Source organism: Colias croceus, chromosome 30 (genome assembly GCF_905220415.1).
Source record: "Colias croceus chromosome 30, ilColCroc2.1".
NCBI lineage: Eukaryota > Metazoa > Arthropoda > Insecta > Lepidoptera > Pieridae > Colias > Colias croceus.
In genome coordinates this window covers 255,433-282,259 of record NC_059566.1, presented here as the reverse complement: position 1 = coordinate 282,259, position 26,827 = coordinate 255,433, and the positions used below count along the sequence as shown (strand labels likewise).

At 34.6% G+C, this 26,827-nt stretch overlaps 1 protein-coding gene across 1 annotated transcript; it reads left to right on the top strand.

Annotated features, from left to right (window-relative positions):
- The first annotated feature begins 718 nt into the window (after nucleotides 1-718).
- On the top strand, nucleotides 719-26,670 carry LOC123704717. The gene is made up of 5 exons (XM_045653159.1): nucleotides 719-806; nucleotides 18,090-18,107; nucleotides 22,460-22,562; nucleotides 22,784-22,882; nucleotides 23,232-26,670. The coding sequence occupies exons 1-5, from the start codon at nucleotides 804-806 to the stop codon at nucleotides 26,066-26,068; spliced, it is 3,060 nt and encodes a 1,019-aa protein (XP_045509115.1). The 5' UTR covers nucleotides 719-803; the 3' UTR covers nucleotides 26,069-26,670.
- Nucleotides 26,671-26,827: the final 157 nt, after the last annotated feature.

Genomic DNA, 26,827 nt, shown 5'->3' with positions numbered 1-26,827 from the left:
CTGCATGTTTTTATGAAAAAAAAGATCGTGTGTGCTGAGCACGCGTGTCAGAAGTGAAACAAAGATACCAAAATCGTCGCCTTATTCCATGACGTGACGGTATTGCTATGACGCGACCTTCAAATTTTTCTCTCAACTCATCTAAAGAAGTTTCACTTTAAACAATTATGATTTGCTCAAAACAATAATACATTCTTGCGGCGTAATAAAAATTTTTGTTTATTTGTTTTTGATAATTGTTAAGGTTTAATATATGACTCTACATTCTCACAAAAACTCTATCATACAAAAACAGCTTATCGGATGTGTTTATAATTTTGTTTAGAGATACATTATAGTCTGATTTAGTACATACATATTTATTATATACTACTTTTTATCCAGATACCACGCGAATGAAGACTATAAAATATACCTATTGTTAAAAATGAAAAAATCTAAATCAAAGTATGAATTAAATCTGTCCGTTTAAAGTGGGTCATCATCTAGTCTAAACGAGTCGGTTACATAGTACGAACATGAGCTAATATATAAGTATAATAATATTTCTATATCGTTGAGCTTTTAATAAAATACATAGGTAATTAATCTGTATTTCCTATATTTCCGGACATTCTCCCACGCATTTCGCGCCACTTATCACAGAGTATACTACTATGGTATACGAAAGAGGTCTTACTAGTTTTTGGTGGGCTTTCTTCTTTCATCTCAGTGTGTGGCGAGCTTCTGATCTGAACACACGTTTATTTAAGTATTATTAAGTGTTGTGTATTGTGTAGTGCCATTTGGATTTAGTGAATAAAATGGTATGTTTCTTTTTATTATTTTGGAATTGTGTGCTTTGGAAAAGCGTTGTCGTAGGTTGTAGAGAAGTTTGAGGTGTTGAAAATTGTTAAAGTTGATTATTGTAGGGTTTTTATTAAATGTATTTATTATTTACTTTGTAAATTACTGGTTAATAATTAATCAGAGCTGAGCTTTTAAGACAAAAGTGCGTGCGTAAATTTTTATTGAAGTTTTCAATGTATCTCTACATTTTTCTGCAGTAATCGATGAAGGAAAACTTAGTAAGGAGTAAGGACACAACTTTTACGAGTTTTAAAATATGAGCGTGAATTTTTATTGAAATTTTCAATTTATCGACATTTGTCTCTGCTCAAATTCGTGAAAGAAAACATAGAAAACCGACATGCCTATGAAGTAACAAGCGAAAATTTTGACATGTGACATCTGCCCGCACTTGGCCAGCGTGGTGGATGGTCTGTGAGGGTATAGGAGGCCCGTGTCCCAGCAGTGGGAAAGTATATGGGCTGATGGTGAAAATTATTATTACGTTTACTTACTATGTGAAAATTGTATATGTTTAATAATGATTGAACTAGCCTTCCACCCGTGGCTTCGCCCGCCTTTAGAAGAAAAATCCGCATAGTTCCCGTTCCCGTGTAATTTCCGGGATAAAATTATCCTATGTGCTAATTCAAGTAATCCTCTATATGTGTGCTAAATTTCATTGTAATCGGTTCAGTAGTTTATGCGTGAGCACTTGTGCTATTAGCCCTGTGGTTTCACCTGCGAACAAAACCACGGACAATAGCTAGTATTCCTAAAGCTTATTTTTTATTTTGTAACCTACAACAAAGGCAAGTTGCATCAACTTCCGTTTAGTTGTTCTTGCGTGAAAGAGTGACAAACATACATCCTAGATACATTCTTACAAATCATTGAACTTTAGGCGCGTTGAGAGTAAAATTTCAAGGTCGCGTCATGGCAATACCGTCACGTCATGTAGTAAACGACGATTTTGGAATCTTTGAATCTTGCCAAAGAAATTTCACTTCTTCCACGTGTGCTCGGCACACACGCTCTTTTTTTAATTATAATATTATGTACTAGCGATCCGCCCCGGCTTCGCTCGTGGTACATACAAAGCCTATATCACTCAGGGATTACGTAATTATCAATATTTTTTTAAATCAGTGTAGTAGTTCATTATATTTGCGCGGTCAAACGAACAAACTCTACAGTTTCAAAATTGTAATAATGTTTTAATAAATAATATTAATATGAACAGTTATTTAAAATTATCTTTCTCTTTTGCATTTATTTTAATCTATTCATAATAATATTGTGCAACAACTATACTTTCGAAAATAAAAAGAATTAATATTACCTTAATTGTATAATTTTGTTCATAATTATTATAATTAAAACATGAATATTACATTACGTCAAGTTCATTTGATTTATAAATTTAGCTTACCGCCCGCGGCTTCGCCTACATTGTCTAAAACCTAATAAATTAGGTATATACTCAAACTCAAACATTTATTTATTCAATTAGACTTCTTTTAGAAGCTCTTTCGAATTGTCATTACAATATGTTTAACATATACCACCGATTCGCAAAGCAGTATCTATGGAGAAGAACCGGCAAGTAACTCCATAAGTATTTGCTCTTTTAAAATTGTCAATATTACAATACAATTTTACATAATATGTAACTTATATCTAACTACATAATATATCATAATATGCCAAAGAACTGTCCTGTGGTATATGTATATACCTATTACTCAAACCTTCTTCTTGAATCACTATCTATTTAAAACGCATCGAAATCCGTTGAATAGTTTTAAAGATGCATACAAAGGGACACAGGGACAGAGAAAGCGACTTTGTTTTATACTATGTAGTAATTTTTCATCTGATGTTGCATTACGTCAAGTTCATTTGTTTTATAAATTAATTTATACAATGTTTATGAAATAATAATTTAAATTCATGTTAATTCATGCGTTTTTAAAGTGTTATAAAAACATTATTACAGTAATTAATGAACTTTGTATACTTTAAAATTATTTTAATATTATCCTTGCATTTGAAAGTTTTGGTATGTTTTATTTACTTTCATACAAAAACTAATAAATGTATGATTAATAAGACACTTAATAAACGTACGGATTTCCGGGATAAAAAGTAGTCTATGTCATAATCTGGGTCTTCAGCTACATACATACCAAATTTCATTGTAATCGTTTCAGTAGTATTTAAATGTGAAAAAGTAACAAACATCCAACCATCCACACTAAAAAACTTCGCTTTTATAATATTATAGCTTTCCGCCCGCGGCTTCGCCCGCGTTTTCTAAGAATAATCCGCATAGTTCCCGTTCCCGTGGGATTTCCGGGACAAAACCTATCCTATGTGTTAATCCAAGTTACCCTCTATATGTGTGCTAAATTTCATTGTAATCGGTTCAGTAGTATTTGTGTGAAAGAGTAACAAACATACATACATACACATACATCTCCTCCTCACAAACTTTCGCATTTATAATATTAAATAGGATTAGTAGGTTTTATTGAAGTACAATGTGAACAAACTTGCGTGATAAAGCTAGTTTAATAAAAAGCTCATCTTTTGTTGTTACTTTCATTCGTCGTAAGGAAAACTCTAAACGGTCAGTGACCTCGCGCACTTGAAGCATTCTATATACTTGTCGTGTGTCGCGGTTTTACCCGCATTGCTCTGCTCCTGTTAGTCTTAGCGTGATAATATATAGCCTATAGCCTTCCTCGATAAATGGGCTATCTAACAGTGAAATAATTTTTCAAATCGGACCCGTGGTTACTGAGATAAGCGCGTTCAAACAAACAAACTCTTCAGCTTTATAATATTACCCTCTATATGTGTGCTAAATTTCATTGTAATCGGTTCAGTAGTATTTGTGTGGAAGAGTAACAAACATACGCACACACCTACATATACAATATCAGCCATACTCACAAACTTTTGCATTTATAATATTAGAATATAGATAGATATATACAAGATCGATTATAGATTAGTGATACAAGCAATAATGACGTCATCAAATAAACTCTATAAAAAACCGGTAATAACTAAAAAACGGAAAAAGCCCAAACATATTATAGTAAAATAAATAATTTCTCAATATATATTCGAGTTTACTTTCACTATATCTCATTAACATAAACACACATTTGACAATTTCACACCTGTTTCTGAAGAATACGTGCATTTACTATGCCTTTGGGCTTTGGTTTTGTTATATTTCAAACTGGCTTTCCGCCAGCGACTCCGTCCGCGTAGTCAAAGAAAACCCCGCATTATTCCTGTTCCCGTGGGATTTCCGGGATAAAACCTATCCTATGTCCTTCCTCAGGTCTCCAGCTGCTATCTCTGTACCAATATTGAAGTTTTAGCCCGGACATACATACAGATAAACAGATAATTCTTAAAACTACATTTTTGGAGAATTTGAAAATCTTGGACAGGATGCCTAAAAAATAATATACGGAAAAAATTACGAACATGTAGTTTTTTTCATTAATACTTAAGTACAATAGAAAACAAATTAACCCACTTAAGTTATTCAAACTAAGTGCTAAGTTAACCGGACATACATCGGTCACTTGACGATTTCTACTTAAGTTAATTTCACTTAACTCACAGACTTAATCACCTAATTAATAGTTATAAGTGTATTGATTTCGTGTTTTCTTTATCGTCATTATTTAGTGTTCATCGAATTTATTCGAGTACCAGTGTGTTTTTTACTATACTAGATTTCCGCCCGCGGCTTCGCCCGCGTTTTCAAAGAAAAATCCCGCATAGTTCCCGTTCCTGTGTTATTTCCGGGATAAAAAGTAGCCAATGCCTTATTCTGGGTCTTCAGCTACCTACATAGTAAATTTCATTGTTATCGGTTCAGTATTATTTGCGTGAAAGAGTAACATACATCCACAAACAAATACTGAACAGATTTTGATGATATTTGATAGTAGTGTAGCTTTTGTACTAGAATAACATATAAGCTATGGACTTCAGGTGACGCCACACGACACAGCCAGTATTGAAATACAAAATTCTATGAGGAATACGCTATATGCTAGTGATATCTCATTGAAATCGTTCCAGCAGTATCGGATAAAACAAACTAAACACACTGACAAACATTTATTTAATTAAATAATTAAAGTGTTGGTAAGCGCATAACTCGAAAACGGCTGAACCGATTTCTTTTTTTATAATATTCCTTGAAGTACGACGATGGTTCTTATGGAGAGAAAATGTAACTATGTACCACGGGCGAAGCCGGGGCGGATCACTAGTACCTTATAAAAATACATAAACTTTCATATACATATAACTTACTAGCTGTCCACCCGCAGCTTCGCCCGCGCAGTCAAAGAAAAACCCGCATAGTTCCCGTTCCCGTGGGATTTCCGGGATAAAACCTTTCCTATGTCCCGGGGTAAAAAGTAGCCTATGTCCTTTCTCGGGTATCAAAATATCTCTATACCAAATTTCATGCAAATTGGTTCAGTAGTTTAGGCGTGATTGAGTAACAGACAGACAGACAGACAGAGTTACTTTCGCATTTATAATATTAGTATGGATAATAAGGGTCCGTTCACACAGACAGGCTCGGAGAGCATCGGCGCGCATTTTTCTTTTCACACAGACCGGATCGTATACGCTTGGAGTTGGTCGGAGCGGAGCCGTCAACTATTTCACATAGACCAGCTGGAAGCTATCTGAAAGCGGATGCGAATGTAATCGGAGCTGAACGGCTGCGCGAACGAGAAAAAGTACGCGATCGGAGCCGGTCAGCTCCTCTTATTATTTCACACCAAGCGCGTTCAAGCATTCTTAATGTCAAAAGCAGTGCACACGCAAAAATAAACCTTAAGTTACAAATACTAAAAACTCTGTTTTCATCGTGATAAGAATCTGCTCTCCTCTCAGAGCCGGTCTGTGTGAACGGACCCTAAAAGTCTGTTATTTCGACATATAAATAGATGCTTAATTTTTTATCTGTATCTTTATAGATTAAAACCACAAGATGCTTTCACTAATATCCGATTACTACATAATCATAGTTATTACTATTTTTTTAAACTGTGGTTAACATAAACTTCGTTTAAGCAATGGATATTTAATGTTTTCTTGTTTGATTTTACGCGAGTATTATACACTATCCGCTCGCGGCTTCGCCCGCGTTTGCAAAGGAAAACCCGCATAGTTCAAGTTCCCGTGAGATTTCCGGGATAAAAACGGGATAATGTGTCAATCCAAGTTACCCTCTATATGTGTGCTAAATTTCATTATAATCGGTTAAGTAGTTTTTACGTGAAAGAGTAACAAACATCCATACATCCATACTTACAAACTTTCGCCTTTATAATTATTAAGATTTAGGATATCGAAAGGCAATATTACAATGATTCATTCTCAAACAGATGCATCGATTTGAGTATGGTAAACTCTAGCTATCCTCAAAAAATTGGCTAACACAAAATATAGAGCTATGACTACATTACATTTGTAGATTTTCCTCGTCATCTGCAATAAATACTTACTCCAGAGCACTCTACATTATTTTTCTTTATTATTATTATCTACTAGCTTTCCGCCCGTGTTGTCAATAAAATTCTCATTGGAATGAGATATATCATAGTGATAAAAAACGGCACTTGTTACAATTTTCAGACACAAAATTCATACCATAAAATCACTTGCAATTATAGTCAACTATCTTTCCGCCCGGGAAAACCCACATATTTCTTTTTCCCGAGAGATTTCCGGGATAAAACCTATTCTACTTTTCTAAAAGCTATAGCGAAATCTAGAAATCAATAAGGATAGCAGCAAGTGCAATACAAAGAAAAAAGTTAACCTTTGCGTATTTATAACTAAAGTTTAAACTACATTTTATTTTTCGTGGTTTAACCGACCGTCACACTCGCCACGGTTAAGGCCAACGCTCGGAGATCAAATCTTACGCAACACACTTTCAATTTCTTGTAAATTATATATGAAAGGTCGGTTTCGAAATATGAGATGGTGCCGGCTTTTTAATGGAATTTAAACCGGTTTAAAGAGTGTTTTTGAAGAGTGAATGAGAATTTATTGTGTAAGAAAAAGTTTATGAAATTAAAAATAATACCTAGGTAGTAGGTAGTCTAGGGCTTATTTTTCAATACTTGGTTTTACCCGTCCGATTAATTATTACACAAGACTTTTATTATTATATAAAAACGAAAGGTTGAAATTACACTACAAACTACCTATTACATTTTACACTGAAGAGTTTGTTTTTTAGTTTGAACGCGCTTATCTCGGTTACTACTGGTCCGATTTGAAAAATTTGTTAGATAGCCCATTTATCGAGGAAGGCTATAGTCATCATATCATCACGCTAAGACCAAAAGGAGCGGAACAATGCGGGTAAAACCACGGGGCACAACTAGTAACATTATAATCTTGAATTTACCGATTCAATCCGTTCACATTGTTTTATAAAGTATTGAATTGAGTTTGCGTGATTAAATTTATTGTTATTGCCTCAGAACATGCAAAGGAAAGTTATTTCTTCAAATTGTATAAAATATAACGTATTTTTTATTGACTACAAAAACTGATTGTCCTTGATACAGTGGTAGAGACTCAGAAGTTGTTAATTGTTATGCCTAGCTAACGTCTAGCGGTCCGCCTTTGACTACATTAACTTAAAAAGTACACAGATATCAGGCAATCGGAACAGACGCAGCCATGCTGTGTGCTAAAACCCGAACAGCGCTGATTTTCAGTCTGCCCTTGTATTTTTCCGAGGTCCTACATTTATATAAATACTAATCATAAAACATATAGAGTTCTTATCAATAACAATAAATGAAATAAAACGTATAAGTAAACGTATAAATTTATTTTAAACTCACGTGCGTGGTGATAATGAATACTCTTTTCTTTTCCTTACAAAAACTATTCACGTAAATCTTAATATATTATAATTTTAATACGAACAATTTCACGGGTAAACACTAGTATACTGTACATAAACAAGCCAACCCCTGACCTGAAAGAATAACTAGTTTCTCACAATTCTATCTTTAGAAAGCGAAGTCATGACCCCCTTGTAACAACTAGTGTTATAGACTTATTAATTACTAGCTGTGCTCCGCGGTTTTACCCGCATTTCTCCGCTCCTGTTGATCTATAGCCTTCCTCGATACATAGGCTATCTAACACCGAAAGAATTTTTCAAATCAGACCAGTAGTTTCTGAGATTAGCGCCTTCGCGATTATTACAAAAGCGAGGCAATAAAAAATTAAAAAAATGTTATCCACCTAATATAAAAATTCACCGACGCGTATTAAACTCTACATTTTTTCAAATGAAACACAAGCTTTATTTATTTGAAAGAAAGAAAGAAAGAAAGAAAAAACATTTAATTCAAGGACATCAATAAATAACATCAATAGGTACAAAAAAAAGAAAATCACATAAAATCAATAAAATTTACACACAAGAAAAAAAGTAAAAAAAAGAACATGAGAAAAAAAAAATAAAAATAAAGAAAATCAATTATAAAACAGTGTCCTTGAAAAAGGGAAGCCAACTCAGCATAATCTATGCTGCAATTATGCACACACAGAGCTGGTTTTCAGTGGCCCCTAGACATTGTTACGATTAGAGAAACAATAATTATGGAAGAATATTAAAATGCGAAATAAAAATAGATTAAATACAAAATATAATCACGATACATATAGAATAACATATAGAAGAGATGGGCAGACAAAAATATTTTAATAAAATAGTTATATAAAAAAAAAAAGAAATTAAAATAATAATAATAAATAAATAATAATAAATAAATATATTTGATATACATACATACCTACTATATTTAAGTGTTCATATTGCCACTAAGGTTGGATTTGTTGCATTAGTAATACAATTTTGTATATTTTCTTAAAATTCTCAACTGTTCTAAGGCTGGGAAGTGGTGGTGGTAAGTTGTTCCAACACTTAGTGGCACTGTATTTGAAACTTCCTCGAAAACTAGCAGAGTGGTGCTTGGGAATGGTGAGTTTAGTTGCAGCTTGTCTAGTATTATATACTGGATTTTGGTCACCCATCCAGACAAGCTTTTCAAAGAGGTACTGAGGAGTTTCGGACTTAATAATTTGAAAAAGGAACGAGGCAAAGTGGAGCCGTCTACGGTTCTCCATATTTAAACAACAGGCTTTATTTATATATGGTGTTATATGCTCCCGTGGAGGAATGTTCCAACAGAAACGGGCACATGCATTTTGTACCCGTTGTATTAGCTGCTTCGTACGAGCAAGTATCCGCCTCCCATATACCACGTCCATGTAATTAAATTTTGATAATACGAGACTGTCACACAGCCTAACACGTAGTTCCGGATTTAGGTACTTTCTTATACGGTACAGGATTTTTAAGCGATAGAAGCAGTTAGCTGCAGTAGCACCGATATATTTTTCAAATCTGAGGTGTTCATCAAAGATAATTCCCAAATTTCGTGCTTCACTAACACGGTCCAGAACTTTACTACCTATACAAACAGGAATAAGATGACATTGAATTGAGTTTACTGCTTTCGGTGTGCCTAGAACCATATACTTGGACTTAGTTGGATTAAGAACTAGTGAGTTACGGTTTGACCATTCGAGTATGGAAGCTAAATCGGAGTTTAACTTATTTATCGCAGAATGTGCTTCATTCGGGTGAAATGATATAAATAACTGAACATCGTCAGCATATATATGATATCGGCACGATTTTATTTGTTTTACAATATCAGCAGTATATAAAATAAATAAAAGAGGGCCTAAAATAGAGCCTTGAGGAACTCCTTGTGTAACAGGTTTACGCTCTGACATCTTATTACTACCGTCTTCCATTGCTACTGACACCCTTTGTGTTCGATTACTCAAATAACTGTTGAACCATTTTATAGTAGAATGACTAAGACCATAGTATGCGAGTTTAGATAATAGTAGTGATGTATTTAAAGTATCAAAAGCTCTCGAAAAATCCAAAAGCACAAGGATTGTCCCCTTTCCTTCATCTTGCGCACAAAGAATGTCAGCACAGCACATCGGCCACAGCTGTTGTTGTACTTTTGCGTTTTCTGAAACCAGACTGACGATCCGGTAGGATGTTTTGATTTTCAATAAAATTCATCAACTGCTTGTGCGCCAGCTTCTCTATTACCTTTGAAAGACACGGTAGTATGCTAATCGGTCTAAGATCTTTGAAATTTTGTGGATTATTAACTTTGGGTATGGGACGTACAAGCGCGTTTCGCCACAAACTGGGAAATGTATCAGTTGCAAATGATTGATTAATGATATACGTTAGAGTTGATAGCGTCGATGGGATTGTAAGCTTGAACATTTCCAACGAAATATCATCAATTCCAACTGCTTGCGACTTAAGTTCCTGGATAGCATGTAGTACATTGGACTCATTTACAGATGTAAAAGAAAATGTGGCATCTCCGTGTCGATGAAACTCATAAAAGGTCAATGCAGACAATGGTAAACTATTCGCTGGAACATCAAGGAAATGATTATTTAAGGAATCAGGATCGCTAAGATGTCCGGGCAACATAGGCTGTTTCTTACGGTTAATTGTAATGTGTTCCTTCAAATGCTTCCACATATCTTGAGGCTTATTTAGGTTTTTATTTATATATAAATCAAAGTATGATTGTTTTTCGCGTTCTAATGCCAAACTAACATATTTTTTTAATTCAATATAGTATTCTTTATGAGAATCAATTTTGGTTAATCGTGCTTTATTTCGCGCTTCATCACGCAGTTTAAACATTTTCTTGATATTGTAAGTTATCCATGGCGGCTGTTTATCCCTCACACGTATTCGCTTACAGGGAGCATGGAAATCAAACAGTGATGTAATATACGAGGTTAAGGTAATAACTAACTCATCTACATTATAGATTGCAAGCAATGAAGACCAATTTATTATTCCCAGAGATTTGTTGAACTCATCTTTGTCAATATCTTTTATCGGTCTATATGAGATATATTTAACCAAAGCTTTTTCTTTCGATACGTTAAGCTCACAGGTCAGAAAGGCATGTTGACTAAGTTCCTTGATATAATCAATAACAACATTTTGAACAGACGCATTAGTACAAATTATATCAATCAAAGTTTCACTAGAATCTGTAAAATGCGTGGGTTGAGAAATGTGTTGAGTTAAATTAAATGTGTGTAGGAAACTCGTTACTTTTTTGCTATTTACATGAGAGTTATTCAGTAGGTTTACGTTAAAATCCCCCAATATCACAATACTATCATACCACGAAAAAGAACTTATGGAATCTATTATGGCATCTAGAAACTTATTAATGTCTAACCAGGGAGGACGATATGCTGTACCAACAATAGTTACCTGACCATTTAGGCATAATTTCAGCCACATCTGTTCTATACTCTCAGCGACGGGATGAGGTATAATACGCGCGGACATACCATTCTTAATATAAAATCCAACGCCGCCGCCTCGCGTACGAATACTGGTCGGTCGCGGTATGTGACGCAGTCTGTACCCAGGTACGGTAGGCGCACGCCCATCTTCACCCTCTCGTAGCCAGGTTTCGTTTATGGCCATAATATCTACGTTATGTCGATCCATTGCTACAAGGAACTCATCGTGTTTTGTACTAAGTGATCCGGGATTTAAAAAACCAACACGTAATTTATTTTTATTATGCATCATTATATTATGTTACTTTAAGATATGAAGTAAAAAAAAAAATAAAAAAAAAATAAATAAAAAATAAAATAGAATAAATAAATAGAATAAACATACATATAATAACTTACTATAAAACACGGATAAATAAGACGTTATACATTCAATATAGTGGAATAGGAAATATTTCATAGATACAATAATAAAATAATAAAAATACGATACTATTAAAAATAAAATGATTATCATTATCATATTTATATATTGGACAAACCTACCGTCAATAAAAATTAAATACATTTTAATGTATACTAACACATTCATACGTAAAAACGGCACAATCCATTGTGATGTATTTATTAATCATTTGAAATGAATATTTATATTTAATAAAAATAGAGAGACATCAGAACCACCACAATTTTAGGGTCCTTTCCAGCAGTAATGTGCGAGGAGTAGCGAGGAATGATGGAGGAATGTGTTTGTAAATAACCAATAGATAGTATCGCTTCAAACGTCAAACTAAATGAAGCGATATGATTGGTTGTTTACAAACACATTCCTCGCTACACATCGCACATTATTGATGGAAAACATCCTTAATACACATTAATTATGTTTTAATGTAGTAATATATTTATTTCAAACGATTATAAAACACATCACAATGGTTTGAACCGTTTTTATCACGCTATTTATCGAAAAACGATAGCACACACATGACACATTCTTCACTTGACCGATTCGACACATTTGACACATTACGTAAGATAGAGATCTTCTTAACTTTCACTGTGAGATGCAGCATTCGCGATTTGCTATCAAGTAACAAGACGTGTTATATTATCGGTAATTTAAAATTAAGAAATGTAAGTATTTTAAAAGTAATCTGCTATAATATAATAATAATAGTTTAAAAAAACTAAAAAACAAGCTTTTTATAGAAAACCGAACTAAAAAATAGAAAATTTTATCAAATTAGTGTATTGTCATCGGTCCTCAATAAATCTACAAAGTTTGAACGAAATCTGGCCGTTTAAAGTGGGTCAAAATCGCGCCCAAAGAAGTCGGTTACAAACATACAAACATACAGGTGAAGCTAATATAAAGCGTGTAAAAATGAAGTACGAGGATGGTTCTTATGGAGAGAAAAGTAATAGATAAATAGTTAATTATAAAAACAGTATGTGCTACTGAAAGGAAAAAAAATAAGTTTTTGAATTATACCTGGGCTCATGAATTTGTCATAAAAAGTATAGGTATAAAACCTGTGAATAAGAAGATCATTAGGTTATTTTATTAATTCAATAATGAACTAATGACTAGCAATATACTACGTTAAATAAAGAATAAGTAAAGTATATTCCCTATTCCCCGATATATGAGCTATCTAACACCGAAAAATTTTTTCAAATCGGACTAGCAGTTGGGATTAGCGCGTTCAAACAAACAAACAAAATAATATTGGGATAGATTATAAAGCTGCGTTTGTTCGTTTAAACGCGGTAATCTTATGAACCATGGGTTCGATTTGAAAAATAATTGCTCTGTTAGATAATAGATAGTCAATTGATCGAGGAAGGCTATATACGTTTTTATACACTAAGACCATTAGCTTAGAAGAGCAATGCGGGTAAAACCGCGGGGCACAGCTAAATATTACTTTGTGCTAAATATTACTTTGTGCAGTACTCTTAAAATCAGGCAACCCACCTGCTCGTCTGTTAGAACTTAAATTAGAAAGAAAAGAAAGAAAGCATTTATTTTAACACACAACAATGACATTATGAATTTGTACATAATGTTATTGTTGTGTGTAGAAAAATGGAAAAACATACCTAATACTGATATAAGATTATAAGCCCTACTTAAAAAAAAACAGCTTTATTTTTAAACTATTTAACGAAAACGTAAATTGTAAAAAGTATTAACTGTCGTCGACCGTAGAGCAAATATACCGGTTTAAGAGGGCTTATTCAATTTAACGCAAGTCAAAATCTCCGCGATCTATTACGATAGATCGCGGCTTGCGCTATCCTTTTACTATGAACAGCATAAGTCCACAGGAGAGCGCCGAGCAACATGTCCTCTCTCTGGAAAGGCTCGCTGCCGACTGATTTTAATCGGGTCGCGCGCAGTGTTTTATAGTACTTTAAAAAAAATTGTAGAAAAATAATAGAGGTACCTTAGTTGATTTTTTAAATTTTATCTTATAAGTAAGACGTTCTTTTATTGCAATATGTAAAAATTATATTAAACTAAGTCAAATATCTTGGTGAAAATAATCATTTTGTCGACTATAATTTCTAAAAAAATTCACATTGTTCGGATTTTAATTTCGTAAGTTAGGAGTCCAAAATAAAAAAATCTTTTAACTAACTATTTTAATAAGGATTTTTGCAGTTAGTTAAAAAAAAATGTGTGTTAGATCTGTCAGCGATTTCAGATATTTTTAGCTTCGAAATTGACACTAAAAGCGAAATCAAGTAATCATCGGCTCAGTTATCTTGATGGTATTCACAAATACTGTATTAATTGAAAAAAACTCTTAACTAACTATATAGACAATAAAATTTCCTAAAATTATTAGTAATTCATATGTTTGTAAGATAAGTGGTTGATGGACAATCTGGTTTGAAAAATCACATATTTGAGCCAAACAGCGCACGGACCGCGTACACGGCCTTAAAGAAAGTTAAACTTAACGTACTTAATTACTTAAGTGACAACTAAGACAAATATATAACTTATCTATATATCATACAATCCTACTTATTATCAACTTGCTTCTCACTTGTTTTTGTAAGTTTTTCAAATTGTAAAGTTATCTATTTACGAAATTCAAGTGTTGAAAAATTCGTTCTGCCAATTTATTTAGTTATATGTGAAGTAAATAACACGCCTTTCTCTTATATAGATGAACTAGACTTCCGCCCGCGGCTTCACCTGCGTTTTCAAAGAAAAACCCGCATAGTTCCCGTTCCTGTGGGATTTCCGGGGTAAAAACACTAAAAAGTAGCTTTTGTCTTATTCTGGGTCTACTACATACCAAATTTCATTGTAATTTGTTCAGTAGTATTTGCGTGAAAGAGTAACAAGCATACATCTATAAATGCGAAAGTTTGTGATGATGGACGTATGTATACGTGTATGTATGTATGTTTGTTACTCTTTCACACAAATACTACTAAACCGATTACATTGAAATTTGGCACACATATAGAGGGAAACTTGGATTAACACATAGACTGGGTTTTATCCCGGAAATTCCACAGGAACGGGAACTATGCGGGTTTTTCTTTGAAAATGCGGAAGCCGCGGGCGGAGATCTAGTACATATAGGTGAAGATAAAACTATAACATAAGCGTGTTAAATCGGTCATTCAGCTACTATATAGATAAAGTATACCTATAGATGACACACAGACAGACATCTTAAATACATCCGGTAGCGAGAAAGAGTCGGAAATCGAAGTCATTACACACACTTGTATGTAACTACTGAGTCAAAGGTGATATTATATAATAGTAGCTTAAAACGTCATACAAAATGATTGTTATCTTCGAAAAGAAGAGAACAACTATTATTAAAGAGATTATGGTTTGTCGAAAAGTGTCTAGAAATTATATATATTATAGGCAACATATTTGTATTATCTGTTTCAAAGTTCACTACTTATCCTTATTTTAAAGTAACAAGCGTAAAAAATACCGTTTTAATACTTATTGCAGATTTGCGTGTACATAATATTTATTAGTAGCTTTCCGCCCACGGCCCGCATTTTTAAAGAAAAACCTGGGTATCTCCCGTTCCCGTGGGATTTCCGGGATAAAACCTAGCCTATGTGTTAATCCAAGTTACCCTCTATATATGTGCTAAATTTCATTGAAATCGGTCCAGTAGTTTATGCGTGAAAACCATTACATACATACATAATTACAAACCTTTCCTCTTTATAAAATAAAATATTAAGTAATATTAGTATAAATAATATGATTTTTCATATTATTTTTTGCCTTTATGCTATTTTACCATTTATCTAGATATATTACTTATTACTTACTAGCTTCCGCCCGCGACTCCGTCCGCGCGGATGCAGACGCGTCAATGGTTTATTTCTCAATTTTCAGTAACTCTGACAATGATATCTTATAAATATCTATTGGACCCAAATACGGCTAGGCCTATAATAATACGCAACGTGTGTTCGCGGTTCTACAGAACAAAGTCTATGGATAAAACTGAAAAATTAAGATTAATTTTTTTCTATATATTTTTTCAGGATAAAAAGTATTCTATTTTACGCCCAGGATAATAAGGTATAATTATACCAAGTTTCATCGAAATCGAACCGTTAGTTTTCACGTGATGCCTGAACATACAGACAGACAGACAGACAAAAAATTTTTTAAACACATATTTGGGTTTGGTATCGATCCAGTAACCCCCTGCTATTTATTTTTTCAATATTTTCAATGTACAGAATTGACCCTTCTACAGATTTATTATATAATATGTATAGATAATTCAGCCAATTATGCAAAGTAGTTTTTACTTTTTATACGAGAAATAACACAATTTAAGTTTTTTATTATAGAATATTTTGATCAATATTATCCCCAAGGCTATAAAAATAGGGGGTGAAAATTTGTACCATGAAAATGTATCTTTTCCACACATGCGAAGCTGCGGGCCACGGCTAGTCATACAAAACAAGAGCAAAAGACTCTCCCAACTACAAAATGACGTAAAAGTCAGGATATAATAGGATATGAGCAATCTACACAAAATGGCGGAAAGCGCTTCCGGAAATCCATATGTCACTTCAACTACATGACCCTCTTAGAGAGAAAGCCAACCGGTTTCTTAGTTTTCTATTGATCGAACTTAGAAGCTCTGGGTTTTGGCCAATATCTTCATCTATACTAATATTATAAAGCTGAATAGTTTGTTTGTTTGAACGCGCTAATCTCAGAAACTACTGGTCCGATTTGAAAACTTGTTTCGGTGTTAGATAGCTGATTTATCGAAGGCTATAGGCTATAAGTATATCATCACGCTAAGACCAACAGGAACAGAGCCATGCGGGTGAAACCGCGGAGCGCAGATAGTGTTATTATATAGTTGACTACTGTCTGTCCGTTTTTAACACGCTTACATAACCTGCACCTGTATCTTTGTAACCTTTAAGTCTCGATTTGAACCATTTTAAACGGACATAATATATTTAATTCAAACTTTGTGCACTCATCAAGGATCGGTGACCATACAATATATTCATGAGTACAAGTTGACTAAGCTACGTAACTCGAACTGAAAAAACTGTGAATTCTCTGTACCTATTAAAAACGCACAAATCGGATTTATCAATTTACTCAAGAGTAGGTAAGCTTTGGATAATATATAAGTAGGTATATATTTGTGTAAAATTTGCTGAAATGTAAAATTGGTGTGAATTGATATTTGACAACGCTAAGTTTTGATGTATAAAAAAACAATGTAATATGGTGTCATGAAATTGTATACAGTCATTACAAAAGGTCAGTCTCCCATACTTATCTAAATACAATTAAAAACACACACAAACCCGCGTGCACAAGCTAGTCTTTCATTTCCCGTCACCTGTTGACTGTCACTTTCTCTGCAAGAATGTTACATGACCGGTCACGCTTACGTCAAAGCTCATAGGTTATAGAGGTATTATTATGGCGTGTGGAAAAAAACAATATCGGTACGAACTGGCAGGCAAAATTACTAATGTTTACCTGAAACTTACCTGTAATCAAGCCTGTAATACTCACCTACATATAACTATGAACTTTTCAAAAGAGCAATTGTGTATAAATAAAAAGTACATATATCGTTTATTTCTGTTCTAAAAATTACACATGTATTATTGTTACTATTGGAATGCTACGCCTGAATTTTGTTGTTACCTATATAACTAGAAAAAGCATAGAGTATAGACTATTAGTGAATCGGCTGACTGTGGCGTAAATTTTCACTATAAGCAGCTAACTTAACTGCATTAATTTTAAATCTTTATTATCTCTATAATCTACACTAATATTATAAAGCTGAAGAGTTTGTTTGTTTGAACGCGCTGATCTCAGAAACTACTGTGTGCCTAGTGCGAGTTTTCATCGAGTACGAAACGTTACTATCGCGTTTGCGTCACAGCCGAATTAGTATGGGAAATCGAACAGCACCCCTAGCGGACGTATGGGGAAGCTTTGATTCCCCATACAAATTTCGCTGTGACGCAGACGCGATAGTAACGTTTTGTACTCGATGAAAACTCGCACTAGGCACACTGGTCCGATTTGAAAAATTCTTTCGGTGTTAGATAGCCCATTTATCGAGGAAGGCTACATATCATCACGCTAAGACTAACAGGAGCGGAACAATGCGGGTGAAACCGCTGGGAACTGCTAGTTACATATAAAATATTAACCATACTCCTCTGACCATACTGGCATATATTACACTAGCATATTATTTAATATTAATTGTAATTTTTTGTTTCAGTTTTTAAAATGGCGGGCGGTAAGTGTTTTATTTATTTTCCTAGTTTTAAGTTTATATGAAAAGATCGCCAACAACAACGTAGTAAAGTTTTAACAATAAGTTGTAAGTAGATATCAGTTGTGAACTACATTACTACAATTTTTACCTTTTTACTACTGACTATAGATTTCCGCCTGCGGCTCCGCCCGCGGTTTCAAAGAAAAACTCACATAGTTCCCGTTCCCGTGGAATTTCCGGGATAAAACCTATCCTTTATTACTCGTGGATAATGTATCTTCTGAATGGTGAAAGAATTTTTAAAATCGGTCCAGTAGTTTATAAGCCTATTCATTACAATCAAACAAACAAACAAAGTTTTCCTCTTTATAATATTAGTGTAGATAAAACATATTATGCATATTAAAACTAAGTTTAATAACTTAACTGAGTTAGAAAATTATTTTCCCAATAGAAAATCAAGTTATTTGGGATCATCGGCTATATTTTTCCAGTAATAGAACAAAAATTATTTTACCCCAGTTTTGTCCCAAAGACCAACAATAAAAACAGAGAATTGGAGACACACTACCTCTTTCAAATCTTTATGAATCCTACTAATATTATAAATGCGAAAGTTTGTGTGGATGTATGGATGTTTGTTACTCTTTCACGTAAAAACTACTGAACCGATTACAATGAAATTTAGCACACATATAGAGGGTAACTTATCCAAGTTACCCTCTATATGTGTGCTAAATTTCATATATATGTGTGCTAAATTTTATATGTGCTAATCCTAGCACATAGAATAGTTTTTATCCCGGAAATCCCACGGGAACGGGAACTATGCGGGTTTTCCTTTGCAAACGCGGGCGAAGCCGCGGAAATCTAGTACATAATATTAAGATCAACACATTTCACTTTTAAGATCATGCATTATCAGCTGAAGATCATGCGTTCGTGAACACAAATTAAATTTTACGACCGCGATTATCAATTTAATTTTTATGTAACATGTGAAAGCTAGGTATATAATTCTTTATTTTTTACTAGCTTTCCGCCCGCGGCTTCGCCCGCGTTTGCAAAGGAAAACCCGCATAGTTCCCGTTCCCGTGGGATTTCCGGGATAAAAACTATCCTATGTGCTAATCCAAGTTACCCTCTATATGAGTGCTAAATTTCATTGTAATCGGTTCAGTAGTATTTGCGTGAAAGAGTAACAATCACACATACACATACATCTATCCTTACAAATTTTCGCATTTATACTTATACCTACATTAAATGAGTAAAATTAATAAATTATTAATTAATTTTTTAATAATTTATTATTAACACGTTCACTGCGGCACCTAAAATGCCAAACTTACCGTTGTTGCGGCATGTCTTCCATACTTCACATCGGCAAGTTCACCACTGTGCGTCATGAGCCATTTTTATCACATCGCACCTACTGACTTTGAAGGTTAATAATTTCATGAAATTTCAAGATATTTCAAAAAAATTTTTTTCGGATAATAGTATATATAGTCTTGTATATACCGCATAAATAGCTTTTAGTTTGACCCAATAGTTTAAAAGATATGAGAGAAAATGTAAACCCCTGATTTTGTGAAAAATTATTTGCCATCCCGCACTGCGTTGATACGGCATGTTTACAGTAATAGCGATGGGAAACACTGTAAAATAAAACATCGATATCGATATAAATCAATTTTGTATATTTCAGCCTGTTTGTTAACAGATAACGAGATCGTCGATACAAAAAAAACACCTATAAAACAAGGTACTTGATAGAGTACTATCAGGAAATTGTTCAGTAACTTTTGTTTTAATTTGTTAAGTAACTTTTGTTTTAATGTTTTATATTATTTTCACAACTGTCATCACATTTTTGCATTTATGCTACGAAATAAAAGAAAGTAAAAAAACTAAAGCCTCCAAGGTATCATTGTCATTTAAAAATTTGATAACGACGCGTGCGTCCTGGTACATCACTATGCGAGACTCACACGGGGCGCGCTCGCAGTACAGTGCGGCATGAGGTGCTTGTCCATGGCAAAATATTAAACATGCCGCACACAAAAGAAACGGTTTCTTTTCTATGCGTGTGTCCAATATTTTGCCATACGATTTTTAAACGAAATTGAGTCCTACTTCAAACTGTGATCACAAAAATATATTTGTCTCTTTTCTAGTCATTGATTAACATATAAAAAACCTCGCCGCACCACGGTGAAACCTGCGATTTTGGGCGCCGCACTGTGGTGTAGTCGCTGATGGCCCGATACTGGACATGCCGCAGTGAACGTGTTAATATAATACCGCATTAGATTAAGCCTGTAATGGTAATTTGATGTATAAATGATAAATAAATAAATAAATAAATAAAAATTTTAATAACGGCTAGCTGTGCTCCGCGTCTCTACCCGCATTGCTCGAGATTATCGCGTTCAAACAAACAAACTATTCAGCTTTATAATATTAGTATAGACTAGCGGTCCGCCCCGGCTTCGCTTGTGGTACATACCTATTTCGCAATAAAAAGTAGCCTATGTTCTTTCTCAGGGTCTAAAGATTTTCTGTGCCATATTTCATCAAAATCGGTCCAGTAGTTTATACGTGAAAACCATACATACAAACCTTTCCTCTTTATAATAGTAGTTATAGATGACACATTTAATTATTATTATTACAGTTTAAAACGACACCCATAAAAGCTCTAGCTATACATTATTTCCTTTCTATACAAGCAACGCCGGATGCTCCACTAGTTCATCTTGACCTCAACCTTAGAATGCACACAAAAACAATCCAACACACTTCCTCACTTCCCATAAGAATAAAAACTGTGAGAACATATGGTAATTATTGAAAACTGCTGGCCCGTGAATAATGAAACAATGCGAGCTAATAAGCTGGGAATGTAGTGCTGGGATTTGTCGATACTTGTACTTTTTATCGATGTTTATAGTACGGCTTCACTCGCTTCAAAACCTATGTACGTAGTAATAATTTACTTGTGTCCATATCTACTAACTAGCTGTACCGCGCGGTTTCACCCGCGTGGCTCCGCTCCTGTTAGTCTTAGCGTGATAATATACAGCCGTTAGCCTGCCTAGATAAATGGGCTATCTAACACAGAAATAATTTTTCAAACCGGACCAGTAGTTCCCGAGATTAGCGCGTTCAAACAAACAAACAAATTAGTATAGATAAAATTTTTGCCTATGTGCTAAAACAGACTATAATGACAGTATAGTTAATAGTATAATTAATAATACAATCTATAATCTATAATCATTAGCAAATTTCATACGAATCCGATCAGCTTTATGTGTCTGAAAGAGATATAAATATCCATCGTCAAAAAGTCAAATTTATAATTATTTAAGTAGGATAAAATGTCAGTCAAATAAGTAAAAATTGTTTCCTATTTTTGAATAATTTGTGCATCTTATTTTCCTAACTCATCAAACATGTAATTTATTAAACACAAACTTGTTAACCGACTTCAAAAAAAAGGAGGAGGTTATCAATTTGGCCGGTATATTTTTTTTTTATGTATGTACACCGATTACTCCGAGGTTTCTGAACCGATTTACGTGATTCTTTTTTTGTTCGATGCGGGATGGTGTCGAATTGGTCCCATAAAAATTTTATTCGGATAGGCCCAGTAGTTTTTATTTTATGAGCATTTTTGTCTGTAGGTATTTGTAAATTTTGCAAGTGCAAGTTTGAAGTCGGTTGTTTTTAACGCAGTTATCACTTGTTACGTTAAGATTAAATTCATAATTTAGACTGATTTAAAATCGAGGTATATTTTTATCGATAAACCACACATCACTACACACTCGGAAGCACTGACGGATGAGAGTGACATCGATAAACTAGAACGTCACTAGTTCTAACAATTAACTTTTTTCACCTTTCTTTTACAAGAATATTGTTTACATTGTGATTCTAAATGAAACCTTGCGCGGAAACGTGTCCAAGATTTAAAAAAATGTAACTTTTTCTTAAAAAAAAAAACTGTCGTTCAGGAATAATTACACTTTTTAAATATATATAAGTACTCGTAGCTTGTTTTTGAAAATCGATTTTGTAGTTTCTTTTTTGAATAGCCGTAGAACGCAATTCTTCTACGCTACGTAGAGTACTCTTATAAAATGAGTATACAAATTTTAATATGTAATGAGCAAAATACATTTAGTTGTTGAACTATTTTTTTAAAATAAGCGAACGTTTTTCGTGGCAATTCTTTGTTTTTTGCTAAAAAAAAATTTATAGTTTGCTACTTACCATGTTGATACACATTATATTATGTACCTAATATGAAATTGTATAGGTAACTGCATTTATTATGTAGTTAATATTAGATAATATTCCAGTTGGTCGTGCTATGGCTAGCCGTGGCGCTGGCAGAGGATACTCCACCTGGTCTGGTCTCCAAGGATGATGCACAGGATCTAGTAGCGGAGGCTTCTCAACCAGGTAAATTGAAAAAATAAGCTTTTTAATGGCGTGCGTGTTTTTAGACGCGCTTGGGAATAAAAATATCACCTGTTTTGTCGATAATACTTACACTTATCAATTACTGTTTACTACTTTTAGTGTGTTATTTCTTAAATAATGTGCGCTTATAATTATTATTCATTTTCTCGGTATCTCTTTAGTTATACAGTGTAAAATAAATAAAGATTAACATATTACAGGTCAACAAGCACAGAAAAGAGATTCAGGCCTCTCAAATTCATATGGCGAGCCGCTTCCCCCCGACGCGTATGGCCCTCCACGGGACATTATAAATACTGGTCGGTATATTTTTACTTTTTTTATCTTTATCTAGTATTTAAAATGTGACTCTATGCATATGGAATAAACTTTTCTTCGCACTTAGTTTAATTTACATAACAATAATAGGTACTATGTAGCATGCATTAGTTTTAAACTTTTAAATAAAAATATCAATTTTAATTACTAAAATAAACTGTGCTGAATATATATATTTACTAACGTCATTTCGCCAGTTGAGTTATTATTTTTTAAGTTTTGTTATACGCATTTTGTAGCGCAATAAAGTTTTCATTTCACTTCTTTCAATCCATTCTACTCATTATTATTTTGAAAATTAGCATTTAGTTATTTACCTTCATTTTACAGTTCCAGATTCCTCTCTACCAGCCCCAGTTTATGGAGTGCCAGAAACCTTATTCATCGACACGCCACCAGGCGCGTATGGACCCCCAGCTCCTGTGGTATTCCCGAGCCAGAACTATGAAGGACCTCCTCCCCCACTTGGCAAACCAAAACCCATATACGGCCCACCAAAATTCCACCCACCAAAGAATACGTACGGCCCACCAAAACCCGTCTACGGACCGCCTAAGAAAAATTACGGACCCCCAAAGCAAGTGCTTCCAAAACCGAACTACGGAGCACCTTTCAAACCACCTAAGTTTAATCATCCCAAACCTGTGTACGGAGTTCCGAAACCCGTCTACGGCCCGCCTAAACAAGTGTATGGACCGCCTAAATTAAACTACGGAGCACCATTGAACTTCCAGAATATACAAGTACCCGATTTACCTTCGAATTACGGCACAATAGGAATTGGCGCTAACGTAGGATCTACTTTCAGTACTGTAGAAACATCAATCGGCACAAACTTTGGTTCAAACTTAGATTTCAATTCTAATTTACCCGCACCTATCTACGGCACACCGTTCCCTAACCTGCCAGTTAACTTAAAACCTAATTTCCCTATTCCTTCTGATTCGTATGGACCACCTGGCTTACCTCTAGGACCTATTGGACCAAACGATCAAATTGTAGTGCAAGATTTCGGTAGTATCGGTCACTATGGACCTCCTCAACCAGATCCTAACCCGAGACCCCCGCACCCTGGCATTCCAGCCCCACCAACACCTCCCCACGTTCTTTACGATGGCTGGAAACCAATTCCCGGTGTATCTAAACCGTTGATAGAAAATGTAGACATTCATACCATTCATAACGTGCAAGGTGGTCATATAGAGAGTTTAGATCAGTACGGACCACCACCGCCTCCGCCTCCAAGCCCAGAGTTATTAAATATTGACGCTCATTCCCACGATAACTTCAACCAACAATCGCAATTCGGAGCGCAAATATCATCAGGCTACTCCACTGTACATCAAGATGCTTTAGCGAACATCGACTTAAACGCTATCGTTGGTGGAGACTCGAACCACATTGACCAATCGAAAACAGTGTTCGAAGCGCATTATACAGAAAATAGTAATCCACACGCTGATCTATCATTCATACAATCAGCTATTCAGAACGAGAAACCAATCAACGCATACGGACCACCTCCAGAACCTATAAGTTTCCCTGTATCGATAAGACAGCAAGGTGCTAAAGGTCTCCTTCCACCGTCTAGTGTTTACGGCGTCCCTAGCAACCAATACGGACCACCACGCCAACTCCCAGCCAATCTACCAATTCCATACGGATCTGTATCCGGCGGCGGACACTCATTGCATTCAGTTAACAACGGTCCTAGGCATCCCATCAAATTCCGCGAATCCGTACCGGAAGGCCTTATCCAGCAAATCGGACAGATATCTCAACACAAAGACCATCACGGTGTAGATCACGTGAAAACTGGCCCTGCGTACTTACCTCCACCTGTACGAGAAGTAAAAGACATAAACCAACAGACAGGAAACCACGGTGTTGCTAACCTGGCGTTATCCATCGAGCCGTCGAATTTATACAGCTTGCCACATTCTGGGAATCCGATAAACTTCCAACAACAACAACCTAGCAACTTATACGGGTCACCGATAGATTCGTACTCAGTACCTCTCTTAACTGTCGCGGATCATACAGCCTCTGGATCCAGTAATACCGCAGTAACAGCTAGTCTCGATGGAACTATTTTAGCTAATCTAAGCAATTTAGAAGCTGCAGCGATTCTCAAGCATTGTCCGTATCATGAAGCTATTCTAAAAGCAGCGAGGTCAGGCGAGAAAATACCATCTGATTTAGCAGCTAGTTACGTCGCCAGCTTAAGTTCTTTAGGTACTGCTTTCCATAACAACCAACAATTAATATCGTCCCAAAATAGTTTCAATACACCCGTCCCAGGCAGCGAATCGGTATCATACAACTCAAAAGACTTATCATCAGCCTCTCACACTTTAGTACAAACGATCTTACCGAGCAATCAAATAGAAAGCGAGAAAACAGTCAGATCCAGTGTACAAAAAGGAAAATCGCTTAAAGACGAATCGAAAAACGCTTACAAACAGAATTCTATACAGCTAGCTGACCAGATATACCAAACATCAGAACAGATAAGGAATTTGAGTGAAGAAACGAAGTTGTTACAGCAGAAAATTGTTTCTACAAGCCAGAACATAAATCAAGGAAACCAGATTGAAAATGGACAAAACAATCAAGCTACTTATTCAGTACAGATCCAATCGTCTGACGATGGAAAGGGCAAATCATCACCAACAATACCGCACGAACAGCTTCTATCAGAAGGTCTTTTACAGAGCATTTTACAAGCGATCGAACAGCCACATCTTGGACAAAAAGAAAACTCACAGAACTATCAAATCATAACCCAGAACACGAACTACCAACCTAACTTTTCAAGTCTAGACGGGCTAGACCTCCCAGCAGGATACGAACCAATCGACAGAACGAAAAGCAATGATCTAGAAGTACAAAGCTCGAATAAAGACGAACAAGTTTCAGACCAAAAACATAAGCATACGAAAGAATGTGATTTACGAGGTGACAACTCTATCCGACATGAAATTATAGTCCCTCCACCTGGTGTGGAGAAAGTACAAAAATTAGATGACGTTGATAATGATGTAGCCATTTATTTTGGCGACGAAAAATCGCAGGAGACAGTCACAGAAATATCTGTAGCGACAAGCATAAGTGAGGAATCTGACAAGTATGAAAGTAAAGAATTCGGCGACAAAACCAAGTCATGAGAAAAAGAAATCAAATACTTTCTAGTCCTTTAATAACCAGTGAGCTTTGGGTGCAAACAACTTATGTTTTTATAGTTTTATTGAAAAATAATTGCTCGAAAACTACCCAAAGACAAATTTCACGCTTTAATCTACCTCTATCCGTCTAATAATAAATATGATATTTTTCAAATAGCTCACTGGCGCCATCTATATCACTGTTTATATCTTCACTTATTTAAATTTAGAATAAGAACTTATTTAATGTTGTAATCAGCGCCATCATTATCGATTTTAAACGTATTCAAGATGAGATCTTTATCAAGATTTCATTATTGCAAACGTTTAGAAATTATTAGCGTTAATTAACCATTATTTATTATTTAATCCTATTTTTTAAGTAGCTACAGTATTTTTGGACGAATTAATCTAAATTGAACGAAATGTTGCTGTCTATTTGACATAACGCGCCAAAATTTTAAATAGAGATAGTACAAAAAATGTCACAGATAATATATTTTTATCGTCAAATGTCAGCGTTTCAAATAGACAGCTTTACAGACACGTTATACAATTAGTTATCTGTATTTTATTGTAAGTAATTTAATAAAAAATATGATATATTTTGGGATTTTATTTCACCCTAAAATATCCTTGGCTGTAAAAATAGTGAAATACATATATTATAAAAAATCACACTATTTAAGTTACTAATAGTTAAGTTTTTCTTTCTTATGTTCTTCCTATTCTTCATAATTAAACCTGCCAAATTTTTATCAA